Raw genomic sequence first — 25,000 nt, 5'->3', positions numbered from 1 at the left:
TATATAAAGCTGATGTTAAATTCTATGACTTTTCATGGTGGGGTATGTCAGATTTGTTGATTGCAGTTGCTGATTTTGTTGGTGCACTATATCAAATTACATGAGTAAAAATCACAACCTATGTCACATTTACCAATTGAGCGCCGATCTCCCAGCACAGTCTTTCTCACCCCTTTTCCTGACAGACAATAAATAGCATGCTACCTGTCAAAGCCAGTGCTGTACGAATTGTTAACAGCCACAGTGAGCTCAGGAGCAATCTGGTACGCAACATGCAAGACATCAAACAGATGAGCTTCTCTTCTGTTAGTGAGATCCACATCCCCTGTGCTTCCTGATGAAGCTGTGCTGTGTGAAGGGTTAATAGCTGTAGTGAGTTTAGCTGCTGTCTTGGCCCCCTTTCTCATGTTTCCATTCTGTTTTAGTACATAAAACACCTGATATCAGACTGATGAGCTTCTCTTCTGCTTGTGAGGATCAAAAACGTGTGTTCCTTCAAATGTCGCGATGCGTGCTCCTGTGGACGCTTTTGCTACACAAGTGGTGTACTGTTTATACTTGTGTGTGTACTTTACGTAAATCTGGAAGATTCCACAATGTGGCAGTGTGAGATATCATCACGGTGAGAAAACATTCAGCTTCGCTGTGTTTTAAATTGCCTGAAACATTCATTAAATTCCGAATACACCTTGCCACAATATATCTGAAAAGGATGTTTAATAATTACATCCATCAATCCAGGTATGCAACCCATTCCAGCAAGCATCGGGTGCAAGAGAGAAACAAAATCCCTGGACGGGACATCAGCTCATCACAAGGTGAACACAAGCACACACATACACTAGTGTCATTTTAGTGTCACCAAATCCCCAAACCTTCATGTCTCTGGAAGGAAATCGGAACACACTGTGGAAACCCACCAGGAAAACATTCAGATTCCAGGCAGAGAACATCGGGGATGTGACTCCCTGCGAGACAGCAGTGCTACCACTCTGCTACCATGTTACCCTCACATGTGTAATTATTAACAGTATTCATTATTTAAAGTTAAAGATTTATCTGTAAAATGTAAATATACATACTTTAATCCATTTCATCATGAAAGTGATATTAAGTATAAATCTAAGGATTCTAAATATGCAGAGAACTGAAATATCATACATTTAATGTGTTCTGCATGGCAATTGCTGCTTGCCACTGCTGTCAGTTCAGGAGGAAGCCCCAGAAGCACATAGCGATTAACAACTGGGTCGGTTTTAAGGTGACGTTTATGATGGTCTACTTTAATGATAAACTACAAGATTAAAGTAGACATTTCAAGATTAAAGCTAAAATTTCCACTTTAATCACAAAACAGACCTTTTCACTGTGTCACAACCTTTTTTCCTCTGTGGCTCAAATATACTACATTCTGATGTAAAAAAGACAGCGTCATTACATTACATTGGGGAATATGCGACACTTGAATATAAAAGCACCACAAATGCATTTGTATGTCGGGATTTTGCTTCACCACATCGAACAATTCATCAAACATTGAAGCACACATATTGACCCTATAGGATCTGCAAAGCAGCTTGCTATCACATGTTGATAGTAAACAGTGACTCTGATGTCACGTTCCGAATTGATCACACTGTGCTGCCTGTTTTTTTGCTGGTGCTGCAACTTGCGCACGTGTCACATTAATTTCTGAGAACGTGTTCAGAGGACATGTGAAATGAACGCTGGGAACACATGGCAGCCATGATGCATGTGCGTATACATTGTGTGTGTGTGAAGGATAAACTGGCCTTTATTCCTTGTCAGTACAATCTTTGCATTCTACTGATGACTGAATGCTCATTTGTTCCTGACTCTCGCACACACACACACAGCCCACACCTCTGACAAAAGCGAAATTAAAAACTGTTTGTATTTTATACTAGCCAGTCACAGACTAATTGGTCTCAGTCTCTGGGTATGTGACATTAGACAATTAGCTTTACGGGAGCGTGCCATTGACTGTCTCCAAATGGTTTAGATTATGTAAATGAAGGCTATGACTGGAAAAGTCACCTTTAATGTGACATAAGCTAAACTCGGACATGTTCATATTAACTAAGCATGGGAGAGATTTGTATTATTTCTTAAATTGCTGAAAATACATCTTAAGTTGTGCCCTCTGAATGTACCATATATTGAGTATACAACCACAATAAAATCTGTACTTCCCAACAATTGTAACGAATGAATCACTCCATAAACTATATCTTTTCAAGATCATTAATTTGGAAATTCAAAAATTCTATGACTCTGTATGACTGCTGTTAGTAGCTCTAAATTTCAGATTCTATAATGATTAAATTATAAAATCAATTAAACACCTTCTGATTAAAAATGCATCATTAGCTGCTAAGTAACATAAAAGAATTTTATTTGCTTTAAGTTAGTATGATGAAAGGATATCAAGAAAGATTAAAAAGAAAAGACTTACTGTTTGTTACTAAACACACATGAAGTGGGATCCCTCTGAAAGTTTAGGATGTGACGGTGATGATGTAACAGTTGGGGACTGAGGTGGAGAGGGGAGGCTTTTCACTGTAAATAACAGCGCAACAAAAGAAAACAAAATAAATAGCTGAGACAGCAGCAAAACAAAAAAAAAGAAAGAAAAGAAAATGGAGATGTAGCAGGAAGACACATTTAATGACATTTCACACAAAGACTTTTTGACATACCATTAACAAAATACACAGAGAAACATCATACACCACAAAATGCATTGTTTCTTTTAACTTGTATCAGTCAGCTCTGAAGACTAAAAGTGAGGTCAGTTATCCCTACATGAAAGTCCGTTTTCTTAAGGGATCAAAGAGAAAGCATGGAACAAAACTTCCTGTTCTTTAATAAACTCATGAGAAAGTGCCATCAGGCTTCAATTCACAAAGCTACAAGTTCAGCTTTACCCAACTGGTGTCTAGAGAACACGTGGACATGTTTCCTGCTGTGAGGATATTTATAGTCACTTTCACAAATATTTGTGGAGGTGAAAATAGGGCCACAGTTTAAAATGCAGAAATACTTAAATATTCTTTTAATTATATTTTTAGAATTCACAAAGCAAATACTTGTAATGTGCACTGACCAAAACTGTAATTATTAAGAGTCCTATGTTCACAAATCTGTAACACTTATTTTCAAATATAGTCTTTCAAAACTTTGTTTGAAAACTGCAACTCATTTACTCTCACACCAGTTTAAAATACTGAGAACTTTAACATTTGCTTTTTAATCCACACATTTGTCATAAATATTTACCAAACAGTTATTTAACAACAAAAGCAAGGCTTTTTTAATATTGAAAAAATGTAATTATATTTGAAATAACCCAGGAGGTGTTTTTAAGTTATTACTATTTTGCCACATGGCTAACATAAAAAAAACTGCATTGAGAAAGTAATCAAAACAAAGCAGATTATATAATACCACAAAAAATTAATTATTTCACTTTTGATGGAAAAAAAACCTCACATTGACATAACACACCATGGAAAACAAATGTGAACACATGTCAGAAAATGCTACACTACAGGTTGCTGGAGTGTATTGTTTTCTCCTCATTACCCACATGCATAACTTAACATTCTCAGTCCACTTTATTCCCTTTCACAGTTGCACAGGGTACTGCTTATCCAGGCCACAAAGGAAGAAGGCAGCTAATGGCCATGGAAAGGACACTGGTTCACTGTAGAACCCTTTTACGTGCACAGCCACACTGTTCAGCTTCGAATAGCCAATTAGGCAGCACTTGTCCTCTTATGTTATGAAGTAATTTACATCTTACAGCTGAATTTTAACATGTACAAGACTTTAAAGATATAAATATTTTAAATGACATAAAAGCAATGGCCACTGTGGCTTGTGCTTTGCATTAGATACTGCACTGTAAAGTGGGCATACTGCACAGTGCAGAGTGTTCTAAGCTAAAATGGAGTACAGAAGGTTGGAGTGTTCTAGGTATGTTTAGCTATGTACTGTATTGTCCCTTTTTATGTATATGAATACAATATGAATATCAAAACTATACAGTACAAATTACTACTAGCTGCTACTTAACAAAATCAAAATGACCATTATTTTGTGGGTAGGGTCACTTTCAGCTATACCTGTATATGTTTAACATGGTTGAAAGTTGACCTTTTAGGACAAATATTGCAAAATAAAATACATCTTTGTGTGCACACGGTTAGATTTTAAATGCAGGAAAAAAACAATAAATAAATAAATAAAACACACATATACGATCCAAAAACATCACAACAGGCAAGTGCTTCCCTGACACAAAACTAATTCTATCCCAATCCTGCTTGCTGGATAGAACATTTCAAAGAAGTACTTAACCGGCCAGAACTAGATGAAGTATTTGACTTCAATTCTTAGCTCCCTTCAAATGCATATCTTGACATAAATACAACAAAACATTATGGAAAAAGAAGTCACAGTGGCCATATCACTGATAAAAAACAACGAGCCTACTGGAGTACAAAAAACCACTGCAGGAACTGAAAAATGGGGGACCTAATATGATATGGAAACTGACATTGCTTATGGGGGGCATAATACAGTTTCTTGACACCTGTTGAGAGAAAGAATCTATACCAGAAGGATGGAGATGAGGTGAGATACTGAAGAAGGGGGGTAGTGCCAATTGCAATAACTGGAGATGCATTGCTCTTCTCTCAATACCAAAGAAGGTTTTCTATATGGTGCTTTGAGAAGCAGTAAATAGTGTCTTCAGGGAAGAACAAGCTGGAATCTGTAAACAGAGATCTTGCACCTAGCAGATATTTATCCTTGGGAATATTATCAAACAGAGTCTACCAGTCCAGAAACCATTTTCAATTAACTTTGTGGATTTAAAAAAAAAGTATTTAATAATATTCATAGAAAATCACTGTGGAGTGCTGTAAAATTATATGATTTACTTGAATGATACAGAACATCTTTAAGGACAAATACTTAAATTCCAGACGTTACATTAGAATTGACAATGGCACAACTGACTTTCTTACAAAAAGTTGACAGGGCTGTGTACTCTCACTATTCCTGTTTCACGTTATAATGAATTTTGTAATTTGACAGTGAGATAAACTAATGCAGGTATAGATGAACAGCAACTGCATGCCTCGCAGATCTTTTGTTTACAGATGGCATTGTCCGGTTAGCAGAAACTACAAATCAGCTGCAAGAGCTCACAAACAGACTACACAAAACTGCAGTTAAAGTAAGGCTATGCATAAACAAAACAAAGATAAGTTCATTAATTTTCAATCCAAAACACTTACACAGATTGAGTTTTTTTCAAGTTGTTCTCCAATTTATCAGCCTGCACAGCATGATATCCACTGATGGCGGTGTCAAGAAAAATGTGGAATGGTAAGGCAGCAGTACTATTACAGAGAGTGGGTATGATTTGGACTGCAAAGAATATTAGAAATAAAATAAAACTACACTTATATAGTACAGTCGTCCTACATGATCGAAGCAAGGAAAATTACAGTGAAAATAGCCCTGAAACTAAATCTGTTTTATCAAAGATACCTCCAAAAATTCTTAGTACAACACACAACAAATGATGAAATCCTGAGGCATAGTGGACCCAAGAAGTTACAGGAATAATTACACAGCACAGGATCCATTTGGTCATCATATCCTTTGCATGCCTGACCAAAGACATGCTAAAATTGCCATGTAGTTGCTACTTGTACCATTCGATTGATTTACAGAAAGGGGACAGCCTATAAACACACGATACAAAGCGCTCAAAGACCACCTAAAAACTATGAAAGTGAACTGAGAGGAGAAAGAGGCATGGAATGTTAGAGGATGCATGCTGCCCAATGTGCATTTTTGTAAAAGAGGACCTAAGCCTAACCCCTGCATGAGTTACCATCTTTCAGATTCCCATAATTACACCAGAATAATCTTGCTGGGCTAACGGAGATGTAAGACTGTGTCCATTTAAGAAAACTCTCAAGCTCTTTTAACTATGATGGGAAGAGTCTGTCCCATTTGAGTCTGGAAGAGTCTGACCTGCCATTTTCAGGTCTCTCCACAGAGGATGTCTCTCTATTTATACAAAAAATCTTCTGGGAAGCAAAAGCAAGCCTACGATATGTGATCTCCACGGTGTGTCTCGCGGGTACCGTAAACATGAGACTTGGTGCCAAAAGATTGTCTCAGGGCTGTAGCAAAAATGACAGCGGCTGTACAGGCTTTAAAAAGATCGAAGGGCAGCGCGACAGCAGCTCCCCCGCCGACAACGCGAGCAGCGTTATACGTCCTGCAAGAAAGAATTTAACCACGTCCGGGGCCAGAAATAAAGGAAAAGGATTGTTTTTACAATGTCACGCGAGACCAGGCAGTGAGCCATCATTTAAAAGGAGTCCACAGACCTCTAACCAAGCAGTTGTTGGATTGCTTTTGGCATACAAGCATCATGTGCTCCCAGCTCTTAAAACAACGACATGCGACAAGCAGAAGAGACAGCTTGCAAGCAGCAGAAAGACAGCAAATGATCCAAAGACATATTCTTAGCGTGTATTCAGACGGCCCCCCCTTCCACAACACGAGCAGCATTATACGTCTGGCAAGAGAGAGATGTAACCACGCACGTGGCCGAAAATAAAGGACAAGTATTGTTTTTACAAAAGTTTTTAAAGTAAAAGTGAAAATAATGCATATGTAACAATTCCCAAGAAAATAACAATCCCTGATGACTGGGGACGTGTGAATGAGAGGTCCTTTCATCGGATTAGTGCTATTTCAGATGTGGAATGGCAAAATGGGGGAGGCAGCTTGATGAATGAGGTCTCCAGGACTTAAAACAAATCCAAATCATATTATGTGATATCATCTAATGTAAAATTCTGCTCCGTACTTCTAATACTGTATTGAGGATTTATTCTGTTCTATGTATTGTACTGTATTGTATTGACCCCCTTCTTTTGACACCCACTGCATGCCCAACCTACCTGGAAAAGGGTCTCTCTTTGAACTGCCTTTCCCAAGGTTTCTTCCATTTTTCCCTACTAGGTTTTTTTTGGGAGTTTTTCTTTGTCTTCTTGGAGAGTCAAGGCTGGGGGGCTGTCAAGAGGCACGGTCTGTTAAAGCCCATTGCGGCACTTCTTGTGTGATTTTGGGCTATACAAAAATAAATTGTATTGTATTGTATATCCGGTAAACCGAACACGAGGGTGGGAGAGCGAAGCAAGCAGGGGGCAGAGCCCCCTAGTATGTTTTTAAGTCTGAGCTTTGGAAGACTCGAGGACAGTCACTGACCTTTCCCAAAGTCACTCTAGTGTTTCGTTGGCAGTATGCCAGTCTGAGGTGGAATGCACTCTGAATCAGGTTCTTTAAGCACTTTTCTGTATTTGGCTGCATTCATCCTTCCTTTAATTCTGACCAGCCTCTTTGTCCCTGCCACTGAGAAGCACCCCCAGAGCGCGATGCTACCACCACCATGCTTCACCGTTGGGATGATATTAGGCAGGTGATTAGTGCCTGGTCTTCACTAGGCATAATTCTTGGAGTTCTGACCAAAGAGTTTAATTTTTGTTACATCAGACCAGAGAATCTTTTCTCTCATTCTCTCAGTTTTTTTTTAACATTATGAAACAACTATACAAATAAGTTCAGTGTGTACCTAAAGAACTACATACACATCCAGTACTGTATTTATATGCAACCTTTAAACATTTTATGAAATAAAATTTTCATTTAAAGGTTTAACATTTTGTATTACACAGTTCACAACAATACACCACATGTCAATTATGTAACATGTATATTCATTTTCTTGAATTACACATACTGACATAGGTGCAGGGGTTTGGAAGAAAGGGGGTGGAGAGGGAGATTTATAGCAGTCCTGGTGCAATACTAGAGAAAAGTTGCAAAAGTAAAAATGTATGACCTTTTTTCCCATTTCATGTTTCTGTAAGAAGATCTCATCAATCTCATATCCCATAAGTGCTAAACACATTTTTTTTGAGCGGCACTAAAATCAAAATAAGTGTCTATTACCTCTGTATTTAACTTGCCAGTCTGCCAGCCAGCGTACATTGCTAATTGCCCTAATAAAATGATAAAGTTGTACAAAATAGAAGTGTAATCATTATTTCTGCCCATTATTCCAGTTTGCAGTATCTTCATTAATTTATGCAAAGAATGCAACATATCATCCAAGTAATGCATGGTGTCAGATTTTAGGCAAGATGGCAGCTACAGAGATCTTTAGCAAAGGTATAGGTAGAGCAATGTTTTCCCTTCATTTTTCTGTGGTGGCACACTTTTTGTAACCCAAAAAATCCCAAGGCAAACCATGATTCTACCAACCACAAAAGCATTAAATCTATATATGTGCTGAATTATCCAAAGGGTTGGGTGGCAAAAAAGCAGTTTGGAGATTGCCATTCGCAGACACAGCACTTACTCAGGACTTTGGACGCATTTCCCATCCTCCTCAGACAAGTCTTGATCACCTGAGGAGCGTATCTCTATCAGGTCAGGACCCAGGGGCACTACACTGTCATTTCCACAGCTCACAAGTTGAAAAGAAATTGTGTAGAATATAATCATCAAGTCATTGAGGGTAGTATTTGTGGAGCTTTAACACAAGTTTTAATGTATGCCCATTTAAGAGCTCTACTATTCTTTCTACTAAATCAGTCTTGAGCAGGGCATTCGAAGTCAAAAGTCATTTTGCGGCGGGGCCACATAGGGGGTTTTATTTGAGTCTACGTATGTCCTATTGAATGATTGTTAAATGTGAATAACAACACTGGTTGCGCCAATTCCTGTTTATAAATTGGGTCAGTGTCTGTAAACAGGTTTGCACTGATGCGGAGCGTCTTATGGGATTTGTAGTTTATGGATTTTGTATACTGTACCGATAAAACTGGAAGAGAAAGATGTGGCAGGACTTTTTTGATTGTACCATTTTCTAATCAACTTCATCAGCAGCAGCTCCTAAACCTTTTGTTAACTGGGCATTTGCAGCAGAGAAAGATGGTGCTAGGCCACCGGATTTATGGATGGTGGTGGGTTCTTTTACCTCTCAATCCAGTCCACCGATACTCTTTGAGAAGAGGCGTGCCTCTGAAGCTTATTCTTCTGGACTCTGGTGGTAGGACTGTATTCACTATCCAAGTTCTGGGAATCAGTTCATTAAAAGGGACTATTCTGCCACATCTTTCCATCCTTTAACTATTGTTTACTTTTCCAGAACCACTTCCATCACCTGCACTAAGGACTTTTGCCAGGAATGTAAACATCGTCATTTGTTCATGGTGTTTGTTTAGTACTTTTGCCATTATTTTGCTTTACCGTGTTTGTAAGTAGTTTTTCTAATAAATAAGGAATATTTATATATTTGTGTGTTGGATGTGTTTAATCCGTGTGGGCATTTTCCTGGAGTATTGTTAATATTTGGGTGGCAGGATGGAAATACTGTGGGGCTTAGGTGTTGGCCTGATTCTATCCGTCCCTCATTTTAAAAGGGTAGTGGCTTCTTTGCTACATAAATCTGGTGACAACCTTCGCGCTTGCTAGAAGTCGGGATGGGGAGTGTGCTACAGTTTCAATCATTTTATTTTTATTTTGACATGTCTCATATGCTATGCCAAACTGGTAATTAATATATTGGCCTGGTTTTCTTATTGCCTTCTTTTCAACTTCCATCCATCCATCCATCCATTTTCCAACCCGCTGAATCCAAACACAGGGTCACGGGGGTCTGCTGGAGCCAATCCCAGCCAACACAGGGCACAAGGCAGGAACCAATCCCGGGCAGGGTGCCAACCCACCGCAGGACACACACACACAAACACACCCACACACCAAGCACACACTAGGGCCAATTTAGAATCGCCAATCCACCTAACCAGCATGTCTTTGGACTGTGGGAGGAAACCGGAGCGCTTGGAGGAAACCCACGCAGACACGGGGAGAACATGCAAACTCCACGCAGGGAGGACCTGGGAAGCGAACCCAGGTCCCCAGGTCTCCCAACTGCGAGGCAGCAGCGCTACCCACTGCCGCCTCTTTTCAACTTGTGTTTTATATATAATTAAAAAAACATTAAAAAAAATTATAAGTGCCTTAACCTTTAATACTGTACCAGACAGAGAGAAAATTACCCTTCTGGCAAAGCAAACTAGTTACTTAAACTGCATAAAGGTAAATTAATTAATTTTTGATATAAGCTTCAAACCATAAGTTATCTACCAGGTAAAAAAGGCTGAAACTCCCATTTGCACTTGAGACAATGTTTACATATGCCAGCAGATTGAAAAGGCAAACCAATTCTGACACAAGGAGGTTCAGATTCTTATATGACATATATTCATATATATAATGAAATATATTTACATTATTATATATACACACTGTGTGTGTATGTCAGATAGAAAAGGGCTAATTCATATAAGTAGGATGTATAGTATTGTATGAATATGAAAGGCAGGGACAGTCATACAAGCAAAGTTGAGAGCCAGTCTTAATGGAAGCAGGAGATGCTTAACCAGGACACTAGAAGTTAGTCCCTCTTTCTGCTTATGGTAAATGGCTTTATTATGCATATTTTATAATATCTTGTCACTATTATAATGGAAGCGGTACCTAGAACAAAAAAAGTACTAAAAAGAGAAACAACATTTTAGAATGCTGCAACTGTTAGCTGGTCAATTCAGTACTTTAAATTTATGTAGTCTGTGGTGAATTTTTTTTTGATTGATTGCTTTAAAGGTTACACCTATTTATAATGCTGTTATGGATGTAGCAAAAATGTACAAACACAATGTATTCAGGTCAGATATCCTGCAACTGTGGTCCAAATATCCAATTTTTGATTTTTTCTGATTGATACTTAACATGTAATTTACCTGCTACAAGCTTGCTTCTCTTTGAAGCCTCTGCAGCCAGCTCATATGAAATATTTATAATCTTTTCCTGCTCCTGGACACATGCATCATCTTCAGAAATATGCTCAGTTTTGTGGTTTACCAAAGGCATCATATTTTGTAAGCTAAAATAAAAAGAAAAGGGAAATACATCATAACGAAGAAAATGTATCATTGCATATATGATGACTGTCACTTTTAAAAAGTAAACGAAGCCATGTTCTCTTTTATATAAACATGTTTGCATGAAATTATCATTATCCTGTGTTTTTGTAAAAAATATAGTGCTAAAAGGTAAACAACACATTCCCAAATGCATCACCATTAAAACAAAAATGGGGCTGGTTAAGGACCATGTAAACATACATTTTGGGAAAAAAAAGGCCAATTTTATTTTAATTTTTCATTGTGTTAATATCTTTATATTACTAAATTCAATCAGAACAGATAAACAGTGGATAATCTGCTGCCAGATTTCATCCTCATTAAAGAGCTAAAACTTTTAAAGCAGTATTCAAGTCTCCTTGCACATTTTTACAGTTGGGTCCAGAAAGAAAATGCCAAATGCCCTTCTCTCTCTGTCCTACTCTCTATTTGGGGCAGCCAATGCAGAACCTTGCTGAAGACAAAATTCTTTGTAAACAGACTACCCATCCATCCATTATCCACCCCGCTACATCCTAACTACAGGGTCACTGGGGTCTGCTGGAGCCAATCCCTGCCAACACAGGGCGCAAGGCAGGAAACAAACCCTGGGCAGGGCACACATGGGCACACACACACACCAAGCACACACTAGGGACAATTTAGAATCGCCAGTGCACCTAACCTGCATGTCTTTGGATTGTGGGAGGAAACCGGAGTTCCCGGAGGAAACCCACGCAGACATGGGGAGAACATGCAAATTCCATGCAGGGCGGACCCAGGAACCGAACCCGGGTCTCCTAACTGCAAGGCAGCAGCGCTACCCACTGCGCCACCATACTGTCCTAAACAGACTATAAAAAAGAAAAATGACTTGCTACTCATTTATGACAGGTTGAAATAAAAAAAATCACTGTAGACCTCAGTGTTAGTATTTGTAGTGTACCATTGTTTGGAATGTACTTTGTCAAGCAGTAAATAAAACAAAAATCATTGCATTTGTCATTCCAACAGATGGTGCATTACAAACATTTGTAGTAATAAAATGCATTACTACAATGTTTGTGTTGCGCCATTTGTTAGAATTAGAAATGCAGTTCATACAGTATATCTCTGTTATGTGCCATTTGGTATGGGATTTGTAAATGCAATGTTAATGCTTGTGATGTCCTATCTGTTGGAATGACAGACATATAGCCAAGGGACAGGCACAGAGACACTTATCCTTGTATTAAACTGGAAGTTACAGCAATATTTTAAGTAACAGTACTATATAAATATATCCTATTGAGATCATTGTAGCTATTAATTTCATTACATTGTCATTTGCATTTCTAAACAGTATGAGTGTTTCACTCTGATAACAAATCCAAGTGTAAAACATTATACAGTATATAAACATAAAAAAGTCAGAACACGTCAATACTTTTCCACAATAACCACAGCATGTGACTGAGTGGATTTGAACATGCACAGTAATGAGATTAAATGAAGCAGTCATATCAGTAACACTTGATTCATCAAAACCACCAGCTTTTTGTTATTTTGGCTAGCTAAGCGCATAACACAGTAGCTGGTTCATGAAATACTGCAGTACAAGGTTTACTACATCTGTATATCTCTAAGCTGTTAACAATGTCATCAAATGCCTACCATACATTTTGGGAATGCTCTTCACTCAGACATGATTTTACTATTTTAAAGGTGGTACTTCCCTTACTTCCTCAGATACAATATACATGTAGATAATTAATCTTTGTTTAACACAGAGAAGAAAAGAACAGAATAACAATTTCAGAATTTTTAATATTGGCACTCTTAATGGTTTTCATGTATTCATCTATATGCGGAAAGTATGGATTAGGGTAAAGTGTATCAATTTAATTACACACACACAAAAAAAAGTATAAGATCCATACTAAATTTATCATAACCCCAAGACAACTGTGAATGTTTTAATATTGAGGGAGCTATTAATTTTAATTTGTCTCAGATGACAGCATAACATAATTTCCTTAATATTTCTCTTTTTTACTTTTTAGTGTCATAACAGTTTTAATATACATTTAAGAAATACATAAACATACATTTCTTCCTTCTCTGCTACGGTTACAGTTTTTTCCCAAGTAAGTGTAGATGTATATTATGGAAGATTAGGTAAAAGTGTTTATTTATTGTATCTATTTATAACAATGTATTTATTTATAAGCTCTAAAATGATATAAAAATAGCACTATCAAGATACTATTATACCAGTTACTATGGTAATGAATATGATACATGGTCTGCTAGAACTGTTACTGATTAACCTAAATGCATAAAAGCATTTGTTGCTGCAAACACAATTCCCTTAACAAAGTCCTTTACCATAAAGTAAGAAAATAGTCATTTACTGTATCAGTAAAAAATATGGAGGAAAATGAATGTCAACTACAGCACATTATGATACTTTTAATAATTTATTGAGCTAATAAACCCTAACTGAAACTCTTTTTTGCTGGTTCAAGTATTTGTAAGCCAGTTCTCTCATGTAATACAAGATATTGTAAGTAAAGGAAGTAATTTGTGTATAATAATTCTTGCTTGCTGTATTTTACATGCTTACCTGTTTTTGGCAATGATTGACTTTATCCTGTCTACTTTCTTTTGTTTGTCAGCCTCATCCTCTGGACTTAATGGCTCCTCTGTGTCAGATTCAATGTACCTCTCATGGATTGGAACTTTCTCTGGCTTAGACAGCTGGTATACCACCAGGGCATAAAAATAAATGATATTGGGAATGAGGGAAAAAAGATAATAATCTGTAAAAATACTGTACCTTCAGTCTGCTATTTCACTATTAGTATTAATTACTATATAATAGCCCATCACCCCTTCTACCCTGTCTATTTGAAAATGGACTAATGGTAATATTTTCAACCCTCTATGTGGCAAAGGAAAACGGACATTATTCTCTTCAATTTCTGTGAGCAGGAATTGTCTGCATTCCTTTTTTCTCAGTCAGCTTTGGGAATCTATACATTATTTTCAAGTAGCAGGAAAGAGGTACAGTAGCTGTACATAAAGTAATATCTACAGCAATCTAGCCTTCTTTAATGGCTAATAGGTTCATCACTATTCTAAGACTGTGCAGTACAAAAACACTCCACTGCAGAGAAAACACTACTGCACCAGACCTATTGCTTTAACTAAGACACTTAATTTTCCATTTGAAGGTTTGGTGATAAAAAATGATATTTCAGTTCAGAGTGAATGAAAAAATAAGAAGAGAGTTCATCCTGAAACATTAACGGAATAAAGGCATTCATTGAAAATATTAATTACAATTTTGATAAAGAAATGGCACACACTGGAGATAACTAGCCAAAATAGTCAAAGCAATCAACATTAAAAATGTTCTCCATGAATTGGTCAGGATTGATGTGCCCCTGTGCCATCTGTGAGAGACATCCAACCTTTGCCAAAGTATAGAGAACATATTGTGGCATTCAAGTCATGGTCATAAAACTTGAAACACGGTTACTTTGTTTTAATGTATTCATATCTACAGAATTAATCTAAAGAGTTACACCTCCTTCTCCACAATGAAATGTTCTGATTCAGCTGCTTCCTTTAGTCGTGCAATTTCTTCCGCAGGGGTTTCATGGTTCACGTCTAATTCATTCTGTTGAAGAGATGTCTCCAACTCTTTAATATCACTGGATAACCAATCCTCCTTCTTTTGGTGCTTGGGGAGAAAAAATTAATAATATTTTATAAAAATGGTCTACTATAGTGCTTAAACATGCTGTTTATGTTTATGTTAATGTGACATTATTTTCCTATTGGTAAATGCAGATGAAAACATAACTATGGTATGAGGATTTAAGCTTAAATGGATGAACAGCATCCTTTAAGACTCAGGAGACAATGGCCAGGTTAAAAATCACTATAATAAGGTAATGAGAAGACTAAAGTCCATTTCAATCAATCCCGCTTCTAGTTATGACTTATAAATAATTATTTCAACTACTTAGAAGATGAGGCATAATGAAAAGTTACTGTTGCGCACCTATTATTTACTGACATGAGGTTAAAGGAAATTTTCCCCATGACACAACCTCTCTTAGTAAACTGTATAAATTTAATTAAAAAGGTAAACAGTTGAAGAGGAAATGTTATTAGAGAAAGAAAGTTACTCATCAGAATGTTAATTTTGTATCATACACATTTAGAAACATTTAGAAGCTAAACATCAGGGCTGTTATAAATATATAAATAAATTTATAAAATAATAACAGATATCCTCTCCTGGAAAAAGGAGTTGAAATACACTATTATATATGGGGGGAGTTCACCTTGTTGGGCTATACATTGCAAGCTTTCTTTGTTTTAAGAAGCTGCAACTTGTCAGGTTGACAACATTGTAAATAGTACATAATTGCTATGTAGGTTTCATAATTTTATGCTACAGTGGAGAGACAAGCACATTAATATCTTAACAATCAATGTGTGAAATGCTTAGATAAAACCAGGCAGTTTCAAACTTGATTTTTCTCACCAAGCTAGAATCATTTGATTCCATTACTCTAGAGACAATCCGATGCAGTACCATTAAGGTAACTACCTAGCAATCAATCACTGAACAAATATATAATGACTATGAAAAATTAATAGTGTGTTCTGATACATTACACAGTCTTATTTATGTATCATTACAACACTCTCCAAATACCTGTATTGGCCTGAAATGATTTTCTTTTGAAAATGATGAACTCCTTGAAGGAGAATTTTCTTGGCTGCCAATCAAATTTACCCCTTTCTTCTTTTCCCGGAGAGATGCCTGCTGGTGCCTCTTAATTCTTTCCAGTTGTTCTTCAACACTCATGCGAGGTCGAGAGCAGTCTGCCAGGCACAGCTGCTCCACAGCACTTTTTGGTCTATCCTGCAGGAGAATAAAATTATTAAGTTGTTAAATCAACTCAAAGGTACATTTACTAAAAAAAATACAGCTTTACAACCATAAAACTTTCATTTGAAAGAAATAGATTCTGTGAAACTCTTATAAAAACAAAGGTATAAAATGAATGGTAAAATAAAGAAATATTTTCTAAATGAGTTAAAACTACATTATAGTACTCTGAATTATTAGTTAATAAAAAATCTCTTTACCAGATAAATTAAACTAAAAGAGCACAGAAAATGAGAATACCTGAAACTGGAAAATATGCAAGTACTTTGTACTGCTCTTTAATTTGCTAAGGATGTTGGTGAATAATATTTTAGAACCAGCTTTTTATTTTTGTTAACAAGACACTATATAGTACCTACCCCCCCCCAAAAAACTTTGATTCAGAGAGCAGTACACTACTGTTTTCCGGGACAAAACCACAAGTTCATATTTACAGGTACTGAAAACCACACAAAAAGGACTTCATCATATACAAACCTCAGGCCATTTAATATGACTTAACACTAAGAAAATGAATACAGTTCTCTCTGAAGATACAGTGAATAAATGATACAGAACAGGGATACTAAAACTATATTACTGCAGCATGTCTCAAAATGTTCTGGGGTGCACAGTAATAACACTTCTTCAAGTTTCATCAAACACGTGTAAACAATGATGGAAATTTCCCATAAAGCTTTAAACATTTCTGCAGGGACAAAGAACAGCTTCAGATGGCCATGATGACATGTTTATTGTTCCTTTTAAATGTAAGGGTAAGCTATTAGCCAGGTTTTCCTTTTCCTACTGCATGTTTAAAATGTGAGTTTTGAACTTAGTTTCCCAATCTACAGGTTTGAGAGGAAATATCAGCATAGGGGTGGGCGGTATGACCAAAATTCTATATCACGGTATTTTTCTAAATTATCTCAGTTTCATGGTATTCGACAGTATTTTTTTCCCCATGCATGAGTGGATGTTAACCACATTTTCCACTGCAATTACTGCAGTAGACTGGCTAAGAATAACCTATTCCACTGTCATGAGCATTGTACATTGTACAAAAAAAAAACATTTTAATGTGCACACAAGTATTAATACAGGTTTGCATGGCCCCATAAAGTGATAGTTTTCAAGGGGATGGCACTAATGAAGAGAAGGAATCACATTGCATGACAGATGCAGTCAAAATATAGAACCTTTTTATTGAACAAATTTTGGAAACAACTTAAACTATAATTTTGACAACATATTTTCAACCATCCAAAGAGGCATTTAGACAGTAAAATATCCAGAGGTGCTTGTCAAAAGTTGTATTGCATTGAACATGTCTTAGAAAAGGAATAAATAGTAAATATTTTTTGTAAACCAACTACACTTTGTTAATGTTAACCATCTCTGTCCACTGACACGTTAAAGTGTCTTTTTAAACAGCTTTACCATCATTAAACTGCATAATATTTAAACTAATAAATAATAACAATAAAATAATAGTATTATTACTGATAGTTGCACTATTACTTCAAGCCCAGATGCATTACACAGTATTCACCAAATTAAAATAAAATAAAACAAGTGCAACTTGGTGATGACATCTTTACCAACTGAACCATCATTTAGGCAAACTGCATTAATATGGACCTTGCTTCAAGCTAAGCTATATACATAAATAATAAAACTGCAACTTGCATTTATAATGCTATTTATGTTATAGCCCTACGGAATCGTATTAGGGCCACGGTGAAGAAAAAAAAATACGGACACGGAAGAAAAAAAAACTATATGTCGAGAATAAAGTTGACATGTTGACATTATTCTCAACATTTCCACTTTAATTTTGACGCTTATGTCGAGATTAAAGTCGACATTTCCACTTTATTCTTGCCGTTTATGTCGAGATTAAAGTCGACATTTCCACTTTATTCTCATAGTTTATTTTATAATTAAAGTAGAAAGTCGTAAACTAAACTTCATCCTAAAATCAATGTTTAATTTACTAGATTTTCTCAAACCCCATCATAAGTTAATGCAGCACATTTAATGCTTTGTGTTAAGTGTTCTCCGACCCAGTTGTTAATCACTATACTTCTTAAACTGACTTCCTCTACACTAAGAGGAGGCGCCGGCAGCAATCACTGCACAGAATCCATTCACTTCATGATATTCCTGCTCTCTGAAAATTTAGAATGCTAAGATAAATACTTGATATCATTTTCATGATGAAATGCATTAAAGCAGGTATTAAACATGCACGGTAGTGAGGCGGTAGTACTGCTCTCTCACAGTAAGGGGTCCTCAGGTGTATGTTCAGTGTAGAGAACTTTATGGCAGGTGTGACGAGGCTCCAAAAAACTGGATGTATGAATGGGTATCGCAAAGGTTTAACTTAAATATTGTGTAAATGTTGGGTTTGTGATCTGGTGGTCGGAGACACGAACACAGAATTCAATGGATGTTCTTCTGAGCGGGCTTTCTTTATTGCACGCATGCTGTCTGACGTACCAAACCCCCAGTTCCTATCCTTCCTTTTTCTTTCTCCACATAACCAATCACCACATGATAAACGTCTTTGTGAAATTAAAACTAGTTATAAACTTAGCCCACGGAGTGTTCAGAACTTTAAAAATATCTTCGTTATACATGTTTAATTATGCCATCCATTCAGGGTTGCGCCCATCCCAGCAAGCATTGTGGGCGAGGCAGGAGCAAATCCTGAACGGGGCGCCAGTACATCGCAGGGTGAATACGACAAAACATACACTAGCAGGGTTACTATAGCATAACAAAACCCCACATCCTACATGACTTTGAAAGGAAACTGTAGCACGCCGAGTAAACCCACCAGAAAAACATGCAAATTCAAGGCAGGGTACACCCGAGACACCCTTGCTGCGAGGCAGCAGTGCAACCTCCACACCACCGTGCCCCCACATGATTAATACATGCTTTAATGCATTTCATCATGAAAATTATATCAAGTATTTATCTTAGCATTCTAAATGTTCAGAGAAAAGCCAAGCAAAATGACACCTTTTATTGGCTAACTAAAAAGATTACAATATGCAAGCTTTCAAGGCAACTCTTCTTCAGGCAAGATGTAATACAGAAACTGGAGTTCCCTGTGTTTATATACACACTCTAGGACAAGAAACAACATTCGTAAATCTTTAAATGAGAAATTTAAAATGTAAAAAATTAATAGATTCATTCAGGCTAGGGTTAATTTAACATGAGAGAGAAGAACAATGTATGGTCAAGATCTTTGGATAACTGTCCAACAAAGTCTTTTGAAGTTTGTAATGAGTTTTTCAATACAATGTGGATCTGTAGACAGGTTGTCTGTCATACTGAGAGATATAAACAATCCTCATATCTGGCCATAAAACCCTTGTCTTTATTCAAGCCATGTTGTAATGTATTAAATTTTAGCATGAGTTTAACTTCCCATTCTTTTCTCTCTTGCTGTGTTCTGAAGTTGCCCATAAGCACTGTGACTTTAAAGTCCCTCTCACAGTGTCCATGGCTGTTGAAGTGGGCCGCTACAGGAACATCTGTGTTGCCATGTTTAATGTGGAACCTGTGTAAATTCATTCTCTGGCGGAGTGTTTGTCCAGTTTATCCCACATAGAGTGCAGTGTCAGGACATTTCATGCAGAGAATTAGGTAGACTACATTAGATGATCTGCAGGAAAATGATCCCTTTATGTGATGTTCAAGTTGGCAGTGTGGTATAACTATACGGTCTGTATCATAAATGTGGGCACATGTTTTGCATCTTTTCTGTGGGCATGGAGATGTGCCATTTTCTGTTGGTTCACTTAGGGAGCTTCGGATAATTAGTTGCTGAAGGTTTGGTGGTTGTCTGTATGCCAGGAGGGGAGGTTCAGAAAATACATTTTTCAGTGTTTTGTCATTGTTTAGCATTGGCTGAAGTTCTTTTATAATTTTTCGAAGTGTTTCAAGATGTGGGTTGTAGGTGACAACAAGGGGGATGCAGTTCTTGTTGTCTTTGTTTTTATATTCCAGAAGGTTGTCTCTGGGTAAGGCAGTAGCTCTTCTTTATTTGAGTGTCTGTTGTTTAGGGGGTGTAACCTTGTCTGATGCAATCTTGTCTGAGTTCCTGCAGTTGTTTATCCCGGTTTGTCGGATCTGAGCAAATACGATTGTACCGTATTGCTTGGCTGAAAATAATGGAGCGCCTTATATGCTTGGGGTGGAAGCTATCACTTTTCAGGTAGGTCTGTCTGTCGGTTTGTGAAAAACAGAAGTTACAAGGGTGTTGTCTTTCAGTTGAACGGTGGTGTCAAGGAAGCTGACTTCTGTTTTTGAGTAATTCAGCTTTAGCGTTATGTTGGGGTGAAAAGAATTATATTCATTATGAAAATGGAGGAGGTCCTTCTCACTGGTAGTCCAGATTATGAAGATGTCATCTATGTAACGGAGATACAACATTGGTTTTACAATGCACAATGACATGAAATCTTCCTCCAATTATGCCATAAATAGGTTTGCATAATGAGGTGCAAACCGACAGCCCATTGCAGTCCCCATTTGTTGCAAGTAGCAATCTTGTCCAAAAGAGATTATGTGTCAGAGTGAATTTTATCATTTCTATTACCGACTTTGTGGGTAAATCATGTTGTTTGAGGTACATTTCACATGCCAATATGCCATCATCATGGGGGATGTTTGTGTAAAGTGCCTCAACATCCATTGTGGTCAGTAAGGTTCCCTCAGGTAAGGGGCCTAACGCATACATTTTTTTTAAGAAGTCAGTGGTGTCCTGGATGTAGCTGGTTGTATTACGGGTGAGGGGTTTAAGGATGTGCTCCAACCAACCTGAAATATTTTCTGTAAGGGAGCCAGTTCCTGAGATTATAGGCCTTCCTGGGTTCCCTTCTTTGTGGATTTTAGGAAGCATGTAGAAGTAATCCATTTTGGGGTTCTCAGGAATTAAACTGTTTACATGATCCCTGATCCCCTCCTCGAACCGCCACCTTATCGTGGTGGAGGGGTTTGCGTGTCCCAATAATCCTAGGAGCTCTGTTGTCCGGGGCTTTATGCCCCTGGTAGGGCCACCCAAGACAAACTGGTCCTAGGTGAGGGATGAGACAAAGTGCGGTTCAACACAACCTCCTATGATGAACAAAAAATTTGGACGGCGTTCTCCCTTGCCCGGACGCGGCTCACCGGGGCCCCCCTCTGGAGCCAGGCCTGGAGGTGGGGCTCGATGGCAAGCGCCTGGTGGCTGGGCCTGCACCCATGGGGCTCGGCCGGGCACAGCCCGAAGAGGCAACTTGGGTCCCCCTTCCCATGGGCTCATCACCTATGGGAGTGGCCAAAAAGGTTAGGTGCAGTGTGAGTTGGGTGGTGGCCGAAGGCGAGGACCTTGGCGGTCCGATCCTCGGCTACAGAAGCTGGCTCTTGGGACGTGGAATGTCACCTCTCTGAAGGGGAAGGAGCCTGAGCTTGTGCGTGAGGTTGAGAGGTTCCGGCTAGATATAGTTGGGCTCACCTCGACGCACAGCTTGGACTCTGGAACCAATCTCCTTGAGAGGGGCTGGACTCTGTACCACTCTGGATTTGCCTCCGGTGAGAGGCGGCGAGTGGGTGTGGGCATACTTATTGCCCCCCGACTTGGAGCCTACACATTGGGTTTTACCCCGGTGGACAAGAGGGTAGCCTCCCTCCGCCTTCGGGTGGGGGGACGGGTCCTAACTGTTCTTTGTGTGTATGCGCCGAACAGCAGTTTGGAGTACCCACCCTTTTTGGAGTCCCTGGAGGGGGTGCTAGAGGTCATACCTTCTGGGGACTCCCTCGTACTGCTGGGAGACTTCAATGCTCACGTGGGCAATGACAGTGAGACCTGGAAGGTCGTGATTGGGAGGAATGCCCCCCCCCGATCTGAACCCGAGCGGTGTTTTGTTATTGGACTTCTGTGCTCGTCACGGATTGTCCATAACAAACACCATGTTCAAGCATAGGAGTGTTCATATGTGCACTTAGCACCAGGACACCCTAGGCCTCAGTTCGATGATGGACTTTGTGGTCGTGTCGTCGGACTTGCGGCCACATGTCTTGGACACTCGGGTGAAGAGAGGGGCGGAGCTGTCAACTGATCACCACCTGGTGGTGAGTTGGCTTCGATGGTGGGGGAGGATGCCGGTCAGGCCTGGTAGGCCCAAACGTGTTGTGAGGATCTGCTGGGAACATCTGGCAGAGCCCCCTGTCAGAAGTAGCTTCAACTCCCACCTCCGGCAGAACTTCGACCACGTCCCGAGGGAGGTGGGGGACATTGAGTCCGAATGGGCCATGTTCCGTGCCTCTATTGTTGAGGCGGCTGACCGGAGCTGTGGCCGTAAGGTGCTCGGTGCCTGTCGTGGCGGCAATCCTCGAACCCGTTGGTGGACACCGGCGGTGAGGGATGCTGTCAAGCTGAAGAAGGAGTCCTACCGGTCCCTATTGTCCTGTGGGACTCTGGAGGCAGCTAATAGGTACCGGCAGGCCAAGCGGAATGCGGCTTCGGTGGTTGCTGAGGCAAAAACTCGGGCATGGGAGGAGTTTGGGGAGGCCATGGAGAACGACTTTCGGACGGCTTCGAGGAGATTCTGGTCCACCGTCCGGCACCTCAGGAGGGGGAAGCAGTACAGTGTCAACACTGTATATGGTGGGGATGGTGCGCTGCTGACCTCAACTCGGGACGTTGTGGGTCGGTGGGGGGAGTACTTCGAAGACCTCCTCAATCCCACTAACATGCCTTCCAATGAGGAAGCAGAGCCTGGGGACTCGGAGGTGGGCTCCCCCATCTCTGGGACTGAGGTCACCGAGGTGGTCAGAAAACTCCTCGGTGGCAGGGCCCCGGGGGTGGATGAGATACGCCCGGAGTTCCTCAAGGCTCTGGATGTTGTAGGACTGTCTTGGTTGACACGTCTCTGCAACATCGCATGGACATCAGGGACAGTACCTCTGGATTGGCAGACCGAGGTGGTGGTCCCCCTCTTTAAGAAGGGGGACAGGAGGGTGTGTTCCAACTACAGAGGGATCACACTCCTCAGCCTCCCTGGAAAAGTCTATTCGGGGGTCCTGGAGAGGAGGGTCCATCGGATAGTCGAGCCTCAGATTCAGGAGGAACAGTGTGGTTTTCGTCCTGGTCGAGGAACAGTGGGCCAGCTCTACACCCTTAGCAGAGTCCTGGAGGGTGCATGGGAGTTCGCTCAACCAGTCTACATGTGTTTTGTGGACTTGGAAAAGGCGTTCGACCGTGTCCCTCGGGGAATCCTGTGGGGGGTGCTCCGGGAGTATGGGGTACCGGACCCCCTGATAAGGGCTGTTCTGTCCCTGTACAACCGGTGTCAGAGCTTGGTCCGCATTGCCGGCAGTAAGTTGAACCCGTTTCCAGTGAGAGTTGGACTCCGCCAGGGCTGCCCTTTGTCACCGATTCTGTTCATAACATTTATGGACAGAATTTCTAGGCGCAGCCAGGGTGTTGAGGGGGTCCGGTTTGGTGGACTCAGGATTGGGTCACTGCTTTTTGCAGATGATGTTGTCCTTTTTGCTTCATCAGGCCGTGATCTTCAGCTCTCTCTGGATCGGTTCACAGCTGAGTGTGAAGCGGCTGGGATGAGAATCAGCACCTCCAAATCCGAGACCATGGTCCTCAGCCGGAAAATGGTGGAGTGCCCTCTCAGGGTTGGTAGCGAGATCCTGCCCCAAGTGGAGGAGTTCAAGTATCTCGGGGTCTTGTTCACGAGTGAGGGAAGAATGGAGCGTGAGATCGACAGGCGGATCGGTGCGGCGTCTGCAGTGATGCGGGCTCTGCATCGGTCTGTCGTGGTGAAAAAGGAGCTGAGCCATAAGGCAAAGCTCTCAATTTACCAGTCGATCTATGTTCCTACTCTCACCTATGGTCATGAGCTATGGGTAGTGACCGAAAGAACGAGATCGCGAATACAAGCGGCTGAAATGAGTTTCCTCTGCAGGGTGTCTGGGCTCTCCCTTAAAGATAGGGTGAGAAGCTCAGTCATCCGGGAGGGGCTCAGAGTAGAGCCGCTGCTCCTCCGCATCGAGAGGAGTCAGATGAGGTGGCTCGGGCATCTGATTAGGATTCCATCCTGGACGCCTCCCTGGTGAGGTGTTCCAGGCACGTCCAACCGGGAGGAGGCCCCGGGGAAGACCCAGGACACGCTGGAGGGACTATGTCTCCCGGCTGGCCTGGGAACGCCTCGGGATTCTCCTGGAAGAGCTAGAAGAAGTGGCCAGGGAGAGGGAAGTCTGGGCATCTCTGCTCAAGCTGCTGCCCCCGCATAAGCCTCGGATAAGCAGAAGAGAATGGATGGATGGATGGACATGATCCCTGATGTCAAGAGGAAAGCTACTTGCTATCTTTTTTAGTTCCTTTTTGTAGACATCTATTGGGTTTCTTGCAGTTTGTGAGGCAATTTAGGCAATTTAAACCGGTGTTGCAGTATAAGAAAAATCCATATCATAACAAAAATAAAAAACGGTTTTCGGTATGAACCGGTATACCGCCCAGCACTATATCAGCATTCAAGAATAAAAACAGAGTAACACCTTTTTTTTTTTTTTTTTCCACAAAAGGTTGGTATGAGTTCTGCCAGACTGCTATCAAAATCAGGGGCCTATCCTCTACTTACAGTGTCTCCAGAATGTCTTTCAAACATTTCACTACATTAGGGAGCATGCAAATGCAAACCTTCCTCCTCAAAAGAACAAATTCAGGGAGTCAAGAAGATATCAGTTTGTTATGGTAATTTAAAACCTTTATGAATATGCTTTTGACCATTTGTCTTAATGCAAGAAATGGTACCAAATAACTCATTTTGATTGAAACAGAGGATCAACAGTTTGCCAGCCTTAAACCTACAGAAATAATACGGAGTGCTGGTGTGACAGAAAACTACTTTTAATTTCATGGTTTTTAATTAGTACAAAGGGCATTATGTTTCAAAAAAAGAAAAAAAAA

At 39.8% G+C, this 25,000-nt stretch overlaps 1 protein-coding gene across 10 annotated transcripts in view; it reads right to left on the bottom strand.

Annotated features, from left to right (window-relative positions):
- Nucleotides 1-25,000, bottom strand: part of plekha5 (pleckstrin homology domain containing, family A member 5) — a 493,187-nt gene that overhangs the window by 4,368 nt on the left and 463,819 nt on the right. For 9 of the 10 annotated variants that reach the window (XM_051935428.1, XM_051935392.1, XM_051935408.1 and 6 more), the window contains 5 exons: nt 15,802-16,011; nt 14,659-14,814; nt 13,693-13,826; nt 10,926-11,068; nt 2,477-2,620 (listed from right to left, as the gene is read on the bottom strand). In XM_051935428.1, the coding sequence (XP_051791388.1) occupies nt 2,520-2,620; nt 10,926-11,068; nt 13,693-13,826; nt 14,659-14,814; nt 15,802-16,011 (744 nt within the window). In that variant the 3' untranslated portion in view covers nt 2,477-2,519. The remainder of the gene's footprint in view (nt 1-2,476; nt 2,621-10,925; nt 11,069-13,692; nt 13,827-14,658; nt 14,815-15,801; nt 16,012-25,000) is intronic. The other variant, XM_051935396.1, reaches the window with a different exon arrangement.

The sequence above is a fragment of the Erpetoichthys calabaricus genome, chromosome 1, assembly GCF_900747795.2.
Source record: "Erpetoichthys calabaricus chromosome 1, fErpCal1.3, whole genome shotgun sequence".
Classification (NCBI taxonomy): Eukaryota; Metazoa; Chordata; class Cladistia; order Polypteriformes; family Polypteridae; genus Erpetoichthys; species Erpetoichthys calabaricus.
Note: the sequence above shows the minus strand (reverse complement) of the source record. Positions and strands in the feature narration are given on the sequence as shown.